The following is a 21,662-nucleotide window of genomic DNA, read 5'->3' as shown; positions in this document are numbered from 1 at the left end:
GTCTCCCACGACATCCCTACAAGCAAAGTAGAGAATGGAGATGAGAATGGGTTCCAATAACGTGGGAGTAGCCAAGCTGGAAATCCATATTCCAAGAGCAGTTATCAATAGTTCACTGTCAGACTGGGAGGACGTGGTAATGGAGTCTGCCCTGCTCTTAATTCCAGTCAATAATCTCATTAATGGCCTGGCACTGAAGGTGCAGAAGTGAAATTCCAGATGACACTGAGAAGGCTACACAGCTGTTTGGAGGACAGCAAGAGGATTTCAGATGATCTTAAAATCTGTATATATGGTACTAAAAACAACAACAACAACAAAAAAACCTGAAAACAATCAGCAAACTACAGTGGAAAAAGGGAAAACACATGCAAAGTGCAAATTACAACATGGGTTACAATTATGCTGCTGCAAATATAATGAGAAACAGACTTATTGCAACAAGTTAGGTGCCAAACAAGAAGGAACAAGTGCTTCTGAACAAGTGCAGGCAAATACTGCCAGGCTATCCAGGTTTGCTTTCTCTGTGGTATTAACAAAACTAACCAGGACTGTTTGCACCAATAATGTAAATTAAGAAGTAATTTAAGAGTTAGTTAGGTCATATTTCTTTAAAAGTCCCAAGTGGTACTCTCACAGAATTGAAATACATTCAGTATTCTTTAGTGCAGAAAATTTAACTTAAAAACACTCAGTTAATCATTTAAAGTCACCAGTCCTGAGCTAATTAGTAAATAATGCCAGAGTGGTAGTGAAACACTAGTAAACTTCCAAAAGATTTTTAATTTGCATTGCTCAAATAAATGGATAGGGAGAACTAGGAAATTGAATTTTATGCCACATATCGCCTCTTGAAATCAAAATTTGTGAAGTTCAAACAAAGGTTATTCTACAGAGGAGCACTGGTTTCATTCTTTGATCATTGATCTGAGGTTTTCCCAGGACATTGACACAGATTGGTTGTGAGCACACATATGCTTCAGCTTTCTCTGCTGAAGTGATCCCAGCCAGCAAGAGCTCTTCCCAAAGCCAGCCCCTGTTAGTCCTCCTGTAACATAGAGTGCTTCCAGCTAAGATTAACAACCTTTGGACAGCAGCATCAGTAACTGCATTCATTCTTTCCACACAAAAAGCAAGGAGAAATAATTTCTTGTAATCAGCTCAGTGGTTTTAAGTGTCATAATTTTTTCAGTTGGAAGAGTAACAAACCTTTCTTTTTCTTTTGATGCCCCTACTTGCTGATAACTACAACACCACAATCAGTGTGTTCCACTTTGTTCAGGCTCTTCCACGCAATAATAATAAACTAAATACATTCAAGCAATAGAAAGGTAAAATGTTGCAATTCTGCATGTAAAACATGTATTCTGCATTTAGCCATGTATTTCACAAACACTTGCAAGGTAGAGCACCAAGCAGCAGGAAACTTGTCTTTCACAGCTGTACTGAAATATGGGGAATACAGGTACTTCCAGTGAAGATGGAAACATTTAAACATTTTCCTTTCTAATTCTTTAAACATATCCTATGGAAATCTCAATCTCATCCCCCTTCCTGGTTGCTCATCCAATCTCACTAATAGACTCCTGTAAGTACTCTTAGTACTCACTTGGATGCTTCACAGCAGCATCATGCAATTCACAGCAATTCAGTCTCAGGAAGCTGTAAGCAACTCCAGGAGATTGTCCTTTACAGTAGGGATGCCTCTAAAGGCAGTACCAGCTTGCACATATATCATTTCCACAAGTTACCTAAGCATTTCTGAAAACCCCTCCCTACACTGATTGCCAGGGAAACGTTCATTAAGCTTTTATTTCTGACAAACATTCAGCTTTTATTTTTCTGTAAGAAAGGCTACTTTCTAACCAAAGTCTCCCTGATATTTAAGACCATAAATTTCTATCCCATCCAGCATGGGCAGCCGAGATTTTTTCCTTTTTTTCTCACAGTAATATCCATGTAATAGAAGGACACAAGCTCCTCCTCAATCTGCTCTGCTTTAGAGGAAAAATAAGCATAGCTACTCACTCTTTCCCTGCATTTTATTTTCAAGATCTTGCATTATTATCATTGTTCCAGTGTGGATTCTCTCCAATCAGCCTACAGCTATGGGTGTATTCCAGCTGGGCAAAAGTGAAGATTTTTGTCATACATTTTGAAAGTTACATTATTTTCTGTTGATGTATCTTCCATGAAATGTTACTCACTATTGTTATAGCACAATACTGCTCATTCACATGCACTGGTGATGTACTACAACCCTAAATATTTTTTTTTGTTTTTCCCCACAGTAGATTGTTCCTTGTGTTATAACTGTATGAGAATCTGTACGAAAATTACAATTATTACTTTTCCCTAATAAACTTCACCTAACACTTTTCTAAAATAATTTTTCCCTTATGCAAGAAGCACCACCCATTTCACTACACTTCCAGTACCTCCCAGTCTAATAGCAATGGAAATTGAGGCCTAAACTGTTATTATCGAGAAGAATTCTGCTCAGTACATCTTTCAATTTTAATAACGAACTGCTGGTAGCTATTCTCCAAATACAGTGGATTCTTTTAGACAGGGTAATCCCAGCTCACTCATAAGACAATGTAAAAAACTAAGATCATCATCTGCTTCATCTCTATGCATAAGGTCTGTTACCTTTTCTCATCAGAAACTGTGATTGTTTTGACATAATCTCCTCTGGACAAACATGTGTTTCATTTGCTTGTCTCCAAGCTATCTTCCTGGCACTTAAACACAGTCTGATCATTTGCCTAAGTATTTTTCAGTGAATTGTAGTTAAACTCACCTCATAATTTCTTGGCTCCTTTTTTTTTTTCCATATTAAATACTTGATTTGTCCACTACTGATATCTTTCTCCTTCTCCATTTCTCAAAAAAACCCAGAAAATGCACTCTGAAATTCCATCTGCCAATCTTGCGGGTTACAAGGAAATTAGGCCCATAATGACCAATTAAATTTGAAAAATATCTAGCATGTTTGTAATTTCTAAACTCTTCTTTCCCAATTTCATACAGACATTATATCTTTTTCTGAGTGGAATTCCACTAGTCACTGATTGCTTTTGATTCTCACAGATGCAAGAAAGACATCCCTTTTTCAACACTGTCAGTTGGTAATTTTTGCATTCCAGTAATTTGCAAACCAACCCTTTCCTAAAGTGTCTGCTCACCATAAATATGAGTGAATGATTTTGTGTCACTTAGGTCTCTGGCTTGTTGCATGACATCCTTGAGCTAGACTCTGATTTTCTCCAAATTACACTTTTCCATCCTCCTTCCATTAAAAAAATCCAACTCTGATATTAATCTACCTTCTTAGATCTGATCCTTCCCATCACTCCCAGCATCTCTGTCTTCTTTGTTTTCCTCCCCAGTTCAAAATATTTCAGTCTCAGTGCTAAAAATGTTTGCTATATTTTTATAGAAGAATTCACTGAAATATTCTCACAAAAGTAAAACCACATTTCATCTCCCTTGCATCTTTTTCCAAAAAGTGGGATGCCTCCAGTTTTCTTTCCATCCTACACTCCCAGCTGCAATAAAGGCAGAGGCAGAATAAAATACATTAACACCTTTCAGGAAATGTTTTACCTTGATGTCAGAAGTGTCACGCTGACTGTTGCGCCATGCTCTTGAAATAGATGAAAAAGTCCTGTCTGCATGATCAAACTTCCCACCTTGCAGATTTAGGAAAAGTGTTGTGAAGGGCTCCTAAAGACATATAAAAAGATTAATTAAAACAAAAAAAAAACCAAAAACAATGCATGTCTTCAGAAATTTCAGGGTAAAACAAGAACTTTATTATTCTTTTGGGTTCTGGTTATGAATGATGCTATTTTTCTGGCAGACACACGATTAATAGCAAAGGGTTAATTCTATTATTTAAGAATGAGAAAACAAATTGATCTTTGTTTGTTCAATAAAATGCTTTTTAATCTTATTCCACGCATACATATACTCAGATAAAGAAAAGCAAATAAAACCAAAAGAAAATACTCAAAGGCTGAAGTAGAAACTACAGTTTGTGTCAGTTGTGACACAAATTGCTCTCAACAACATGAACAAGCTCAGGTGCCTTAGATATTTATTAAACTAGCATGTAACAAAAACAACGTGTTTTACTTTGCTCAAGGTGATCTGTTAATCTAAAAAACAATGTGCTTTACTTGGTTCAAGGCGATCTGTTAATCTAAAAGGTAGCACCCAATACTGAGAGCTTCAGGACTGTTATTGTTTCATATATAATTTATGATTTAGAAAAATGTTTGGAGGATTTAAAAGCCTCCTCTTAGTTAAAGAACACTTAAGCACATATTAGTGGATAATTGCTTGAAATTAGCTAAGCACTGTAAATTACTTCAAGGATTTATGTATGCTTGTACATTCTAACAAGCTTTAATTAATGATGTGCTGCTAATGCTTTCCCAAAGAAATTACTTCCTAGGAGATAAATCACCTTTCAATTTTATTGAAAAATGCATTGTTTAACCAATACATGATCAATATGTAGTAGCTCAAAGTTACTTCCATATAAACTGTAGCAGATTTTTAAAAATTAATTATTTACATCACAGAACGTCATGATCATCAGAAATCAACTCTCAGTCATTAGGAGGGGAAAACTAAATATATTAATTAAGAACCACAAATGCTTGCTACTTTGTCCAGTCAGAAAATATGCAAGCAAGGTAAGTTAACCATGTTTAAAGAAATATGTACACTAAAAAGCAATTTTTAAGGAAAAAAAGCTTTACTGATTTGAAAAGGCTGTACCAGAAAAACTGAAACTTCTGCTTGAACTTCGGAGCACATTTCTCCTATGCTACTGATTGCAATTACCAGAAAATTTCAGTACTCTCATATATCCTTCAGCTTTAGTTTAGATTTTTGTTGCTTTAATTATCATTTAAAGGAAAAGAATTTTTTAAATTTATACTTACAATCCTTAACAACCAGGTGAGTGCAAAACTTGCTGTTGAATAATGAGTGCCGTAGTGAAATTTTGGGACCTGATCGTCTTCCCATGATTCGTATCTCTCGGCAAAGAACGCTGCTCTCTTTGGGTTCAAAGCTCCAATGGGCTGTGAGATGGGTAAAAATAACCTCATTAAGCATATAAGATCAATGTGAATGCTCTCACATCATACTCCCCTTGCTCTTTTTGGTAACCAGAATTATTAGCATGTGTGGAGAAGACTAGGTTTGGTGCTTTGCAAAAGCAGATGTTGGTTCCTGTAAGCACCTGAGGAGATCTGTGTACTTGGAACCAGGATTCCATGCACACACACATGGCTGCTTGGAAAAATCTCCTCTGCATTACTGCAGGCTCCATTTACTGCTGATTCAAGTCACTGACTCCATCCAATTCACAGTGGAATGTCTGGGACAAAGTCTTGTTTAACTTGGGTGCCTGTGGATATGTGTGCATGTTGGATACACTATTAAGCAAATAGCAAGCAACACTGAGAAACATTTTTTCTGACATCTTTTTGGAGAAAAAAAGTAGTGATTGATGGGGTAGCAGAATATTAACAGTGGACTTGGAATTTTGATATTACTATTCTTGTTTCTATGCTTTCTATTTTCCACCTCGAGCAAAGTTTTACTTAATTCATATAATTTTAACTTTAGAAATAGACAAATGAAAGATCAGAATTCCTATATAAAACATTGATATAAAAGAAACAACATATGTATTACTAGAAATGTCTATCACACTTTAACCAACACTATTATTCTTTGTTCAGTGCTTACCTAGAATATAAACACCCAGGGATTTATTTAAAAGTAGGAAATATAATATTTTGCTATCTATAGCTGTGTCTTTCCTCAGCAGACTTTTGTATAAATTACTTGAAAAAACATGAGTACAAATCACTGAGAAACCCAAAAGTGAATTTAGCAATTCCACATGTAAAATGCTGTAAGAGTTCTAAAATATCTTTAGATATATATGCAAAATATGCATGTAATACAATTTTGTATACAGATACAGCACACTGTATGTTATTAATGTAAATTATGTTCAACTCTATGGACAATGGCTGCATTCAAATATAAGCAAAGAATAAACATGAAACAATACTACCTTCTCTCTCTTCTTCAAGAATAAATATACTTAAGAATACGCTACAAGGTGAGGAAAAACTAAAAGTCCTTGAACAAAAGTATCACTAACCTCATCTTTAATTCAAGCAGAGTTCAAGTGAAAAACTCTCTCTATGCTATTGAGATTATGATTATTCAAATAATAATTCTTCCCTGTAGCTCACGTGAAATTTGGCATACAAGCTTCAAAGTATTTTCTCTTCTAGGAAGGACAGATTAGATCTTTGAATGACCTAAATCTAATCTTACATTTTTTACTTAGAGCAGCTTTCACTTTGCAGTAGGATAAAGGAAAACATCTTAGGTTAATTACTATTTTTGCAGTTCACTAATTTGAAATATAACCCTTTAAAACAAGATGTTCCAGTATAAAAGGATTTTTATCTGATTTAGCAAATTTATTCTAGAGAAGTATGAAACTGACTCCAAGAAGTCTCTTTGTTACAAGAGCCATTTTGGAATCTCCATTTGAACTGATCTTCCCTAAAGGCTCAGATATGCTTGAGGGAGAAAAGAAAAAAGAGGTCATTTGTAGACAAATTATACAAATTAAAAATAGGAACAGTGTTGTGCTGTATGGTTCTGTAACATTTTATGTATTCTCTTTATCTGCCTCTATCATTACTCTCCAAATGAGTATAGCCCAAATCAATAGTTATAGAATTACATTCCTTGAATATAAAACTAAACCCAATTAGAATTGATTCCATTCTCCTTTCAAAAAAATAAAAAAAAAGGTATCATGCAGAGATCTATACAGCCAGAATCCACAGTATTGATTTTAGCTGTTATTGTTACAGTTGGTTTCTGAAGCCTGCAACAGGACAACTATCAAGACATGTCACATTTATTTGCAAGCAAATAAAAAAAGTCCCCAAATGAAAAAAGCTTAGGGGAAAAAAAAAAACCAAAAAACTGTGGAGCTGTGCACTGACAATGATACACTATCAGCTTACTCAGAGAAGTTACAGTGGGAATACACACATTGAATTATACATTACACGAATGCACTGATTTATTGTGGTAATAACATCCACCTCATTAAAAGATTCTGCTTTGCTGCAGTTGGAGGGCTACATATTGTTTACTGCTATAAATTAATGGCAGTGCACAGAAGACTGTAGAGCCCTTCTAACAATAGATCTGTAATGACAGTGCTGTATATCACAGCTTCCCCAGCAGCTTCATAATAAAATGGAGACAATGTATTGGGCTAATACATTCTACCAGGCAGGCCCATATTTTTCTGACAACTGCTTCTAAGGATGAGGTGATTCTACTGTGTTACACTGCACTGGGCACAGTTAACTACAGAATAAAAAAGAAAAAAAAAAAGAAATTAATTGAAATTTCTCACTTATTTCATATCACAAAATTAACAGGGGATCATGATTACACACTGTATTCCCTCCCTTGTGGGTAAATGCCAAGGGGAAAAGAGGAACTCTGAACTAAGCTGTGTTAGATGTAGCTGTGAGACCACAAATTTACACTGCTCAACTCAGTTTCACTATAGCTTCTAAGGAAGAATGAGCTGAAAAGCTTTCATATCCTGAAATTCCAGAACATATTTTATTTGCAGCACCTCTTTTCCCAGAGGAAAATCAGATATTAGTTCACCAATAAAAAATGTTTATTTAGATGGAGAGGGAAAAATGAAAAGTAGATAGTCAAAAATTGCAATGAGCAAAAACAATGGAGGAGATTATAGGAGTAAAAATGAAGAATGAAATCACGGACGGCTGCAAAGTTTTCAAATCATATTGAAAAATGAATTATGTGTATGGCTTTCAAGTCAGAGTCCATTTGAAAAGAAGATCCAAACTGGGGCAAGAATTGGGGTAAGGTAGTTTTTGGTTTCACTTTTCCCAAGGCACCTGTTTCTTGGCCCAAAGTGGTTGTTGTAACATGTGCTACAGTTATGAAAGTTAAAAGCCATTCTTAACAAAACAAAACAACTAATTTGATATTGTTTTTTCAAGTACTCTCAAATATACAAATACCTCAAAATAAATAATTTCACATTTTTACCAAGAACTGAATATAGTAAATCTCAGTCTTTGGACCAAGCTTGCTTGCTTCCTTTGAAACATAACAAAGAAAAATGGTTTGTTGAAAAATAACTAAGAAAACACACTGACTCTCATCATCTACTCTGTCAAATATGTCCAGACACTGTGGTGTACAGTTTTATTTGTTAGTTCTTACTTTTGCTCTGTGCCAGATATTGGAACACTGGCCCATCTTGCCTCTGTTTCCAGAAGAGGCCCCACTGCACCCGACAGAAGAAAGCAGAATGTTCACTGCTCCTCTACAGAAGGCAGAACCTCTCCTGGACTCTGCCACCCATTTTGGAAAACTGTTGATGATTTTAAATAAACATATTGAAGTCTTCTAAAGAAAGAATTACAATATGACTATTTATAATCCTACATCTAAGAAGATAAGAGGTGCTTTTTACTCCTATCTAATGTGCTTTCATATTTTAAATAGTGTTGCTCCAAATATTTCACAGCTTCATTATGAAAAAAGAAAAGGAATTAAAAAATAAATTTAAAAAAGAAAAAAGAGGGGGGAAAAAAGGAAAAAGTGTTTTTCTTTGTGATTTCTTACACTGTTTTCTTACCCACATATAACCAGGTATTTGTATTCCTGTGAATATAATTTTTTTGTTACTGAACCATTTTGGTAGCATCCTTGCCAAGTATGATGTTTGTTTCCCATACATCTTATTTCCAAGATGACTATCTGGTTTTCATTACTGATATTTTTCATATTAGGCCTAAAGGAACAAGGGGATCCTTAGGTCCTCTCATCTAGCCTTGAGCTTGTGTGACAAAAGGTTAAATGCCTTTGCATTGTATGATTTCGAGTCCAACTACTCATACTTGATTGCAGCACAAGCTGTATTTGGCCAAGCTGCTTTCCAGAAAGGCATCTGACTCCTGAGCATGTGGACAATCTGCTATTTTTCTTGGAAGCTTTTTCTTCTGATAGCTCTTACCCTCATTCTAAAAACTATATGTATTTCAGTTTGGTTATGAGTTTACTGATGTGTTATCAAAGAGATCTAACTAAGCTTCTCTCTGATATATCACAAAGTCTCTATTTGCCCAGTATATTCTGAATTTAAAGATACTCACAGACTGTAACTAGGCTTTTTAATAAATATAACAAGTGGAGCTCTTCAGGTCTTCCATTGTAAGGGATTTCTTCCACCCCTAAGATTTCTCTGCTTGCCCACTTCTCAGTGTACTCTAACACTGAGGAAACTGAAATGTGTTCAGTGCTTCATTGTTTGTTTCCTCCACAAATATGCCAACTGTTGGAAGCTCTGCTGCACTCAAACTTTGCTTAGTTACTCTGTGTGTCACCAACACAAAACTGACTGAACTAGCCAATACTTGCATTATTGTCAGTAGGACAGTCTGATCACTGAGTAAAATTTCTTTTTCCCCAACAGAGATACAAAGACAAGATGCAAGGGTTTAACTAAACCCAAACTTTATTCACTTAGGTCAGCTGGGAAATATCTGGGAATAAACTCATATAGTGTAGATCATTACTCTCTCATCTGTCATTTTTGGGTTTGAGAACAGCCAAAAAATGCTATTCCCCCCTCTCAGCCTAGTCTCACTCACTGCAAGGCCTCACCATTCTTCCTCTCAGACAACTGCCTATGGTTTTCTTAAAAATTAGGTCCCATCTTATTAGAAGGCATCTTACCTTTAATGCATATCTAACTCAAATTAATTAAAGAACCATATCCCAAAGAAAACAACAAACACAATTATCAGCTGAACTGTTTGAGCTGCCCTCATTGATCAACCAAAGTGCCCTTGAGGTGTAAGATTTAAAAAATCCATTTATCTCCATTTATCAAGGAGAAAAACAGTCCTTACCAATTCATTCACAAAAAACCACTGGTTTCACAGCAGATGCTCCCCAAAACCTACACCAAATACTGGGCTAGGAGGGGGATATATGAATTTAGATAAATCGAAATTTACCTGAAGCCAATGGGATAGAATTTGACTGAACTTTTTTATTCTCCCCCAGTAAGCATTTAAATAATACACAATAATTCTGAACTGTTATGCTATTTTTTATTATTAATTATGACTCATAATTTAGTCACTTAAGAACATGAGCAGCTACTTGAATTTCATGTACTTTCTTAGTTAAATAAGGAATTCTCTAGTTGAATGCTTTAGTTCAAGAAGAAATTCTCTAGTTGAACTTGTATACACAATGTTAAAACTGCAATAATTATGAATATTAGTGAGTGCACTTCACCTATTTTGATATAAATACATCATCACATTCTGCTTTAAAAATTTTTAAAATACTCCAATTTCTATTCTCATAACTGAGAATTCGATAAGGGCTGGAACATAAGCAAAAATGTGCATGCAAACCAAAAGTATTTGTACATATGGTTTATATTTCAGATGTTTTTCAGAGCACACATATTCCTTTGAGACATCAGGAACAGTCAGGAAAAACTGATCTAAAGATGGTATAATAACTAGAATATCTGAACATGTCAATATCAATAATACTTAGTAGTGCAAAAGACAGAAGGTTCCCAAAGTTCACAGTTAAAAAACATGGGTCATAAGCTAATGTTAAGCATAAAAATGAAAAAGAAAAATCCCTATTATGCAATATTAGTGATGTTTTAGCAATAGGTCAGTGACAGGACATGCCTCAGGTCACCTAAAAACTTGGAGGAATTGGAATTTAAAAGAAAAATCTCCATGCCTTCACATTACCAACAATAGTACCAAATGCTGTTACAACCACCTGCAGCAGATTGCAAAACACTGCACTGCTGAACTGCAAACTAATTAAGGACACACTAATAAAGCACAGTAAGGTTTAATCACAATCAGCACAACTGAATGTGTCACACACTTTGCACCTGAGGTATTACACCTTAATACTGCTGGGAAGCCAAACTGAAGGCAGCTGTTATGTGTTGTACACTTCCAAGAAGTCAGGGAGAAAGGAAACGGGATTTCCCTGGGAGTCATGAGGGAAATCCAGCTGCTTGCAGGCAGTGAGGAGGGTATGGACTTAGAAAATAACACTGCCAGTTAAAAGATAACATTTGCATGCACTCTCCATTACTTAACCTGTCAAGAGAAGGAAAACCCTGCACTGTTATTCCCTTGCTTAAAAAACAAGCAAACAATACTTCCATGGATTTTGAGAAGTAAGATTAAGTGAGAAGTCACATGCACTTGAGTCATAGCAGAAGATGAAAACATTGTCTGTTTGCTTTCCTTTTACAGACCATGTTCCCAGCCAACACATCATACAAGCCACAGGAAACAGCTGCCATTGTACCTAGCACCAGATCCATGTAAGACAATCAGAACTAAAAACATAATCCTTTTTGTTTGTACTAAGAGCACAGGACCTCAAGCCAAAAGCTGACACAAAGTCACATTTGCTGCAGATTTCTCTCAGGGCACACAAAATAAACATTATTCTCTATCACATGTAAGCACCAAGCCTGAGAAAAGGAGCAGCAGAAGGCTAGAAAGGGTTACTTGGGAATGTATAAGGAGCTTTTTATTGTAATCTGTACTGTTTCATAAAACTATTCCAATCAGATTATATCAATCCTGAATAAAAATAGTCAGCTAAGAGCCCATCAATGTATCTTGTTTCACACATGCATTGCTTTTCTCCTAAGGTGAACTCATCCATCACCTTATACCCTGTTTCATAAGATCTCCTGATTAGTCAGCCATCACCTTCAATTCTATCTACAGAGGAGCACTGCCAGAAAGTTTTATCAGCTCCCATTTGACACTCTTTTTCAGATTAGCATCTATGCTGAACAGTATAAAGTTCCAAACAAACTTTTGGAATGTCAGTGACCACCCAACTTTGGAAATGAACCTTGTGTTATGACTCTGAGGCAGCTTCAAGTGACTGGTTGGATATTATATCTAAATTATTTCAATTAATCTTGTTAAACTATTCACCCCAAACCTTTAGGATCATACCATCTTTTCTTAGTATTTTTTTAAATTGATTTCCCTCATTTTATCTACATTTTTATCTGTTGATGTTTGAATTTTAGAAAGATCAGTTGACGTGTGCCTCCAAGTCCACAGCCTGAGAACCACCCTAAACTCCTCCTTAAACAATGATTATTATTTTCTCATTTTCTGACCACTATTTTTAAGCCTGGATTGTTGTTTGACCCCAAGAGGTCTCCTGCTCCTAGGGGTCTGACCAACTCAGCTTTAGACAGCTCCAGTTAGGTGAGAAAAATCCCATATTCATTTCCCATATGAGTGCAATTTTTAACTTGGCCACCATCGTGCTTTTTCAGAAATCTGAGTTACACAGATGTGTACTGGAGCACCCATAATCTGCTGAGTTCAAATGTATGATTATAAAAAGGAAGAGAGACTGTATCAAGAGAATAACCTTCACTTTACATCAGGAAGACAGAAAACACACATTTAGAATGTCTATGGCCCAAGACACATGTGAAATTACTTTATTTTTTATTTTGATTTCTAGTAGATTTTATAATCAGACTTATGCCCCATGGTTTCTTGTGACCATTTAAAAGGTCATGAACCTCCTTCAGTTCATTTGCACTTGGAAGATGACATATGTCCAGGACACCTAAAGTTGAAACAAGATCAAGATGGACAATACCAGCAGATCCAAAATTAGAATATCATTTTAAATATCCACAGTTACTTTTGAGCTACAATTTTTCTTATCTTTGGGAATTTTTACATCACAAACAATACTCCTCCTTGAGGCAAAGCAAGATTAAAATTATTATGGTTATTACTAAAATTATTCTTTTTGATCCTGTGAACTTGGCTTTTGTCCAAATACCTAAAAAAAATTTTTAAAATTTTAAAAATATTGCTTGAAGATAGCTAAGCGATCCTAGAAGCTGATCTATGCATCTGAAGTACAAATAGTATGCTTCCTGTAACTTCAGAAAACAAGCATGTGGTGGGAAGAGAGGAGAACATGGAAGAAAAAGCAAGAATGGAAATGAGAAGCATTCTATCATCCACTTGTTACATTCTTTAGAGGAGGTGGTATGACCCAGAGAATAACCAACTAAATACAAAAAAAACCCCTCAAAGGTGATGCTATAAAAGGATGGTTATGACACTGTCACTGAGCAACATAAAGTACCAGAGTATGTTTTTAAAAATCTATCTGCACTCAGAGGAGGATTCCAGAAAGGATGTTTTGAAAAATCATCTCAGAGATAGATTTGGGTCAAGTTCCAGCCTCAGCAGGTCTCCACAGGAGTTGTGGAGAAACAGACCACTGTGGAAATTACATGTTTGCTAGAAAAAAAGTCCTGAGATAGACGCTGCATGAAGCTCAAATCAACCTATCAATTCAATTGTGGGAATCCTTAAAATCAGAGGGTTTTGGAAAGGCTGCAAAAGGCAGGCCTCAGAGACAGCAGAACTGCAATTGGAGCTAAGCGGTAGTCCATAAGGTTTGTCAGCAGAAAAATTATATAAGAAGTAGAAAAGAAAGGACAAATTGAACAATGGTTTGTGTATTAATGCTTGTCTGGAATAACTCCCTAAGCTACAGAAAAGTATATCTAGCCAGATGTTAGGAAGTTCTAAGCTTAATAATGGAGCTCTGTGCACTGTATCTTAAGGCTTACAAGCAGGTCTTGTATTCGAAATAAGCAAGCATTGTTTTAACCGAAGGTACGTGTGCCTATAGTGGTTGGACAGAACTACTGTCAGTATGTTTTTGCCTTGTGTGATTGGTCAAAAAACTTTTGATGTAAGTTATTAAGTTCTTTATCTGCTACTGAGGATGTGAGCTACTAGCATCTTCCCACTGTCATAACCATGCAATGAGACTGATGCTGGAAAAGAAACAGCTCGAGGTGCATTCCCCAACAGTCCTGTCCCGTTTGTGATTTGTACATAGACCCCCGGCCAGCAATATCAATCTCTGTCCTTAACGTGAAACAAGAAATTGACACTAAAATCCAAACAGCTGAGTGTTTCTAAGGACCATGTCTAAGTCGGCCTTAACAACCCAACATCTCCTTCATTTCAACAAACCCGTCCTGCCCGCAGCTGTCCCCGCGGTTTCCCCCGAAAGTGTCTCGGGTGTCCCTGTCCGCGGTGCTGAACCCCAGGCGCCAGGCTCGCTCTGGGAGCGTCCCTGGCCGTGGTGCTGCAGACACGGGCTGGGGACAGAGGGACGGAGGGCTGGGGCACATCAGCCACAGACCCGTGGGACCCTTTGCAGCTTTGGCTCCCAATTTGGGCAAGTGTGCTTCTGGAAATGATAGGACACAGCGGCTCAGCTGTCAGAAAGGATAATCAACCCATTTTATCGCTCATCCATGACGGCATCTGTCTGAGCGTCACTGGCATTCCAGAGTTTCACAAAATCACTTTTCCCCATTTAGAACTGAGAAAAGATGATCTTATTAAGTCAAAACTTTCAAGGGAATATAACAGACTACTCAGCAATTTAGTTTATACTGTTTCTAATTACAAAACAGATTATCCAATCTGAACAAAGAAATCCCATAATAGTCCTAAAGTTCTAGCACTGACATGGGATGTGAACTTAATAATCTTACACAGCTTCCTTCAAAGACAGTCTTTGCAATTCTCTTCCCACCTTCCCTTTTCAGGTCTCTGTGTATGCAATGAAACCAGATCAGGAAAAGAGGGTCTTCATTCTCCTAGCCAGATTTTGCTCTTTTATTGTTTCCTAAATGGAGCCAACACAAGAAAGGTTCTGCTCTGAGTACTTCCTGTCTGCATGCTTCCCTTCTCCTAAAAGTTTCTCCCAGTGTGATTATGTCAAATGTTTAGGTCTGTCAGCGTACATTTTAGAGAAAATGAAGTATTCCTCTCCTCCAAGAAGCAACTTGTGTTTCACAAAAAAACCCCCATGAAAACTTGTTATCTAAAAATGGAGAGGATCTGAGAAATATACTTTATCCTAAAAATACTAAAATCCATACTGGACTAAAAAATGAATAACGAAATATGTGTCTCCTTTTCAGATATCACATATATCCTAGGTATCATTCAGGCTCGCATTAATACCTCTAGCACTGTTTCTTGAGATATCCAAAATTCTAGAAAATTTAATGGGCCTTCTTGTAAGTACCACAGATTCTAACACAAAGTTCGAAATATTTTACTTCCTGTAATATCCTGCTTTAAGCAGGGATTCATGTGAGGTACCCTGAAAGGGAGAATATTTGTACCTTCCTTCTGAGGATACCCTGTCTGACTTTGGAATACTTTTTAACTAAGGGGTACCTTTTGTCACAGATACAGATAACAAATTTCCTATCTGAAGGACAGGTGCTGAGCCCAGCAGTGCCATGCCTCAAAAGTTTTAGTGCCTAAATTCCAGATGTAATTGCCTATCAAAATAAGTAACTGCCGCTACATCCACTCTTTTTATTTCTCACACTGTTCTTCTCATCCTCCCTTAATGTCCAATTTTTGAACATGCTTTATACTTAGAAGGACACTGAGTGCAGGTGAGTTCATCAGTTTTAACTGCACTCCTTTTGAGTGTATTCAGCATTAACTGAATAAAAGGTAATTCACATTTTCTATGTGAAAGCACTTGAGTCACAACATATCTGTACAGGATTTAATGCCTCTCTAGACAAAAAGATTTCTTTTAAAAATTTGCAAAACTCTAATAGGTTCACATCAAACCATTTTTTAGCTTCTGTCTCTTTGCCAAGAGGTAAATAACTAAGCAAATTTAATGCCCATCTCAAATCTGCTTCTGCACAAGGGAAAATATGAAGCACAATTTTCATAAGCAGTGCTTTTGTGCTCCTGAAATGGGAACCCTCCAACAGAATTCAGGTTGGCATGCTGAAGAACACCCAACAGCAAAGCTGACATCAGAACAACAAAACTACTTTAATTTTTCATAGTAAAAAAATCTACTACTTCTCTTCCATCAAGGTGTGTTTTATATTAGTGGCTCCCACATACCAATTAAACACCTCACTACACTAAGGTGAGAGCTATTTGTTGCTTTTGTACACTTGACTGGAAAATAAGTTATTACATGCATAACAGCCTCTATAAAATTGATGATGATTTAGCAAATACTGCATGGAATACATAAAAATATTAATAAAAATATTATTATGTACACATGTAGCCATACTGCAGAGAAAAGATTTAAGAGTAGCATAAATTTCTTCTTCCAGTAACATCAGTTTATGATCTTACACAAATGTTGTGCCTTATGAAAGGAAAATTATCAACAGCTCCTTGCATACAGCAAGATCTTGTAACAAATTTTTGAGAGTATAAAATCATGCTTACACAGCTCAGTATTTGCCATGTATTTTTACTTCTATTTTCTTTTCTTATCCAAGTTCAGAAATACAATGCAATTTATTGCTTCCACTGAATAAGGAAAAGAATGTGCTCATGAATAACATAAGTGATGCAGAAAAGGCCACACTTTCAGGTGGGAAACTGTGCCTGTTGTATAAATAAAATATATACCACTATAAATATAATATGCAATACTCATTCCAAAGCACAGTCACCTCTTAAGGAATGAACACTTGAGTCAAAGAAGGGTAACAGACTGGCAGTGCACTCCTGGCATTTGTCAGGAGCGTTCGTCAGGCTGACAGCAATACTAACCACAATCCATTCCAGTTGCTTTGGTTTATCATTGTGTGACTGATGTTCAAAACAGTGCCAGAAGAATCTGCTTAAATAAAGAGTTGGTTTAACCTACACTCTGTAGTTATTTAAATCTGTACTAACTGTGGACTCCTAGCTGACACATTGAAAAAAAGTATTACTTAGATTTGACACAACTTGCGATTTCTAAATAAGTTTTAAAAAGTAAATTCTTCATTGTCTTAGGCACTAAAAAAAAAAAGAAAAATATATTGACCTGACTTCCTTTCTGCCAGATCAAAATCAAAGTTTTCCTTTTCTTTACACAGTGGAAGCACTAAACTGTGATGAGTTTCTGGGCATCATAAGGAAAGGAAATTAATGACTGTTAAAACCATGTAGACATTTAAGTGAAATATCTTTAAATATTTTAAAACATTTAGCAGTGCAAAAGCATAGACATGCCAAAATACATAATTAGTACATATTTGGAACCATTACCCCCAAGATAACACTGCTACAATGAAAATATCACAACATACATAACATCCACAAATTTTCCTAGTAGTCTTAGCAAGGTCTTCCAGATACTTGTCACAAATTCATCATCTGACATGAAGTTTAACATTTAAGCTACATGGAGTTGATACTGTTAGAACTGCCAAAATAGTAACCAAAACTTGAACTGCTTTATTTGAAACAGGTATGGCATAAAGGCTCTCATTGTGTGTGTGTGTATACACATACATATATATATGTGTGTAAATATATATGCAATAATTATGTGCTGTTTAAAGCTCCCAGTTTTCCATCAAATACTTGAGAAGGTTGAATGTAGATAGAGATGAGATCTGAGTAATGTCCTCCCTCAGCACCAGCAATGGAAAGATTCCCTCAGAACTGAAAGCACACTTAGCAATCCTCCTCAAAAACACCTTTCATGAACAGAGAAATCAATATAAGCCATCAATGTTAATAACAAAAACACATATTACCTAACTTAAAATAAGGAAAATATGTTCTCTTTCAAGGAGGAAGAAAGACCAGGACTACAGTGCTGATTGAATTGACTCTTTACAAATCACAATACAATTAAAACAGACCTCTCACAAGTACAGCACTTGGAGAATTCTTTTCCTTGTCTTCAACTATTTCAGCAATGATAGGATCTATGCAGAAGCATCACTTAAAAAAGTTAATGGAAAATGAGGTTGCAGAAATCATGTAATCACCAATGAATTTATTAATGATTAGTACACTTAATTTGTGTAGTAACTCAAGCTATGCAGGGCTGACATTACTTTTAAGTTTTCAATGTTAATTTAAGTGCAATTCACAAAAGTATTCTAGCTTGGTGATAGATATAAATAAATGTTTACCTTTTAAAGATTTGTTAATGTATAAAATATGTGAGGTTTACCCATGAATGTGGATCTAAGTCAGCCAGACATTCTAAGAAACCTTAAGAGTTAATGACTTCTTCACATTAAGTAACACTATTAGGAAAAGTTACAACAATAGTACCTCAGAATCTCTGCTTTAGCTTTAAATGTGTACATATACACATTCAACATTCACAGTCCTCAAATATACCTATACACACACATATTCAAATATATATACATAATATATATGTGTGTGTGTTTATTTGTCTCAATATTTGCTGATTATACAGTACCTTTTTTAAGGTTAAAAAAACTAAATCAGTAATAAACCCTTTTCACAGACTAGTGTTTAGTTTATTCAATTGCAAACTGAAAGCAAAAACTTTTAAAGCTTCCATACTTCCATGGGGATTTTTTAGTAGCAAATTATCAATTTATAAAAGACTTTAAAAAAGAGCTATAATTAAAATACTCTCCTTACCTTTCCTACTAATTAGCTATATTGCTCCACATGCCAACCATTTCCCATAAAAGTTACCTTTTAGAAAAAAATCCTGCTTGCTGATTAGTGCACCCAGTCCTTGTAGACAAAATGAGAGATACTTCTACTTTGTAAAATGAAATAGTCCCTTCTGGGAAAGCATTGCAAGAGAATAATCACATTCCACAAACAGTCTATATATAAAATCTGCAGATGGTGGGGGGACTGTTGCAAAAACTCACAAGGCCACTCCACCAGAAAGGAATTGTTTGGAAAAATTGCTCAAACCTGCCAATGTCCTTCTTACTAAGGACAGCTGCATTACTCCAGCATACCTGAAGGGGTGCACAGAGGAAGTGATAAAATGAAGTTTCTACTCATTGGAATATTGGCAGTGATTTAAAAGTACCTAAAATATAATGGTACCACAGGGTTTGCTACTAGAAAAAGTACAATTCTCATCAGAAAAAAATAAACAGAAAAAGGCTAATTTTTAATCTTTAACAGCTTCAGCGTTTCTGACTTCATTAAAATTTGAAATGAAATGTAATGTCTTTGTTCCAACTAGGAGCACCTTCCAACAACAATTATTGGGTTGATACAATCAGATGCAATAAGAATACATTAATAATTCATTTTTACACAATCTGATTCTTATTATCAGTACACACATGAAGAAATCAAACACTTTTAAAGGTCATGCAGGAAACATTAATACTAAACATAGTACTAAGCACAGAAAATGTTTATAAGACTACAAACTACTATGATAAAAATATAAAAGTATATTTAATGACAAATACCTTTGACAAATCCCTGAAGTTGCTGGGAAGCGTAAGGTCCAACTCCTCTGACTCATAGTTGGTGATAACCCAAGGGAAGACAGGGTACTGGTTCAAATCATTGTAAGTTCGACCTGACAAGCAACAAAAAAACTCCACTGTGAATAAAGAGCTACATTTAACTAAAATACCAATCTCTACAGATACAGCAATATAACTTTATGAGCTGTTTGAAAGAACAGCAGTTTATTTCAGATCTGTTATAATTTCAATATTCTATTTTACTTTATTGAAAGGATAATGGAAAAGTTGACAATATGCTAGTATTTAATCTAAAACATTTCAGCCCATTTCCCTTTAATTGTAAACTCTTTTGCATACACTAAGATTGACAGTTAAATTCATTCATTTCCTATGCAATTCTCCTTCCTTGTTTACATCATCTTGTCTTCCATTTCCTTAAGGTGAAACACTCTTCCAAAAATGGAGGGTCAATGATTTTTGTTGATACTAAAAACTAAAGCATTCTTTTTACATAATGTTTTAAATACAATATATGAAAGAAGAATGAAGTAGCTCAGGAATTCAGACTGAAGAATTTTTCAATTAATAACTGTTCCATCTAGAGAATTCACTTTGAGAGGAATTCATCCTTGCCCATTGTCCATCTATGGATACGCCAACATTTACCAGGACAGAAAATTTGGTCTAGATAGAGGTTCATGTGTACATCTTCATGTATCTAAGATGGAAATAATATACTTCTTCCAATAAAACCAAAATATTCAATTAGATTAAACATATACCATGCACACATACACACCCCAAAGCCTAGTTTCTAAATTTAAAATGCAGTTTTTACATGGATCCTGTCTCTTTTTATTATATTGTTGCAGAGGGTTATTTATTCATACCATCTTCAATCATCATGTTCTTGAGATTTTGTTCAGCCTGGTCTTAAAATCCTCCAAAACCAGGTTCTAACCACTTTCCCAGGAATACTATTTTACAACCCAATCTGTAAGGTTGTCAGAAAACATTTTCTAAACCTCCACCACAATTTTTCTTCTTCCAGTTTTCTTACACCTCTCAGTATTTTTCCATCGTGGTTTGCAGAATTTTTAAATTATATAGTCAGTCTTTCCCTAATTACTTGGCTTTATTGTACATTACCTGTTATTGAGGATTAAGGCCACTTACATGACACTGGGGTAATCATCTTTCTTTTAACTCCCTATCATGGACAACTCAACTATCCCTCTTTCCATAACATCATCTTTTTGGTTCTTCTAACCTCCAACACCAAGCAGACAAGAATTCAATTTATAATTTCAATAATATATTAAAGCTGAAAAGGGTCATTCATTGGAGCCATAGAAAACATGATGTGCCTCATTCAGCTTGTGCAGGAACGAGGCGAGCAGATCGACCCCTACTTTTAAAAATCCGTCAGCATCCTGGCACCTCTGACTTGATGACTGATTACAGCAAGCACCAAAAGTGACCATTTGTATAAAATGCAATTAGTGCAAGCACAGGCATTTGTTATATCAATGGTGTTAGCAAGCGCCAAGCCTGAAAGGGAATTAACAGACCTTTCACCACAGAAAACAGCTAAAAATTGAGAAATTTTCTAAGTTGCTCAGAGGACAGAATAAGTTGGAAAATAAAAGGGATGTCATGAGACCCAACAGTCAGCCTCCACTTAGTAAACTGAAGCCCAGCTGGTTAGAAGCTGATGGAGTAAGATATGTTAAACCAAATATAGCTCAGTGTTTACAGAATGAGTGGTTAGGACAAAAATAAGTGGATAAAAATTAGGCTCGAGTTTGGATTAATGGTGTCCTAGAACAGCAGCACTGGCAATCCAAGCACTGCACTCTTTTTTGAGAGCAGATATGCACCTTGTAACAGTGGTACTTATTGGCTCCAGGAATATTCTGCTCACTGGCTGAGATTTCCTAGAAATCTCAGCATCTATGATATTTAGGGAGAAAACTTGTTGTACCTATGATATTTAGGGAGGATAGTACTTACGAGAATTAAAACTTAGAATACTGAAGACATAGGAGTTCCTATTTCTGAGGCTTTACTAAATAGTCAACAGTCTATATACTTCCTGTCCCCCCCACAACAGTCATGATATTCTGATTTTAAGGGCTGCTCAGTACAGTGCTATGAATACCTCTCTAGTCTTACATAAACATAATTATGAATGAAG

General features: G+C 35.7%; 1 protein-coding gene across 1 annotated transcript in view; it reads right to left on the bottom strand.

The window, feature by feature from the left end:
• The window catches only part of LRBA (LPS responsive beige-like anchor protein), a 372,144-nt gene that overhangs the window by 97,746 nt on the left and 252,736 nt on the right, over positions 1–21,662 (bottom strand). The window contains exons 44-46 of the mRNA XM_059469874.1: positions 19,463–19,575; positions 4,959–5,099; positions 3,610–3,729 (exon numbers count right to left, since the gene is read on the bottom strand). Of these exons, the coding sequence (XP_059325857.1) occupies positions 3,610–3,729; positions 4,959–5,099; positions 19,463–19,575 (374 nt within the window). The remainder of the gene's footprint in view (positions 1–3,609; positions 3,730–4,958; positions 5,100–19,462; positions 19,576–21,662) is intronic.

This window comes from Ammospiza nelsoni, chromosome 4, assembly GCF_027579445.1.
Source record: "Ammospiza nelsoni isolate bAmmNel1 chromosome 4, bAmmNel1.pri, whole genome shotgun sequence".
Lineage (NCBI taxonomy): Eukaryota > Metazoa > Chordata > Aves > Passeriformes > Passerellidae > Ammospiza > Ammospiza nelsoni.
The sequence above is the reverse complement of the archived record's forward strand: the minus strand, read 5'-3'. Positions and strand labels throughout refer to the sequence as shown.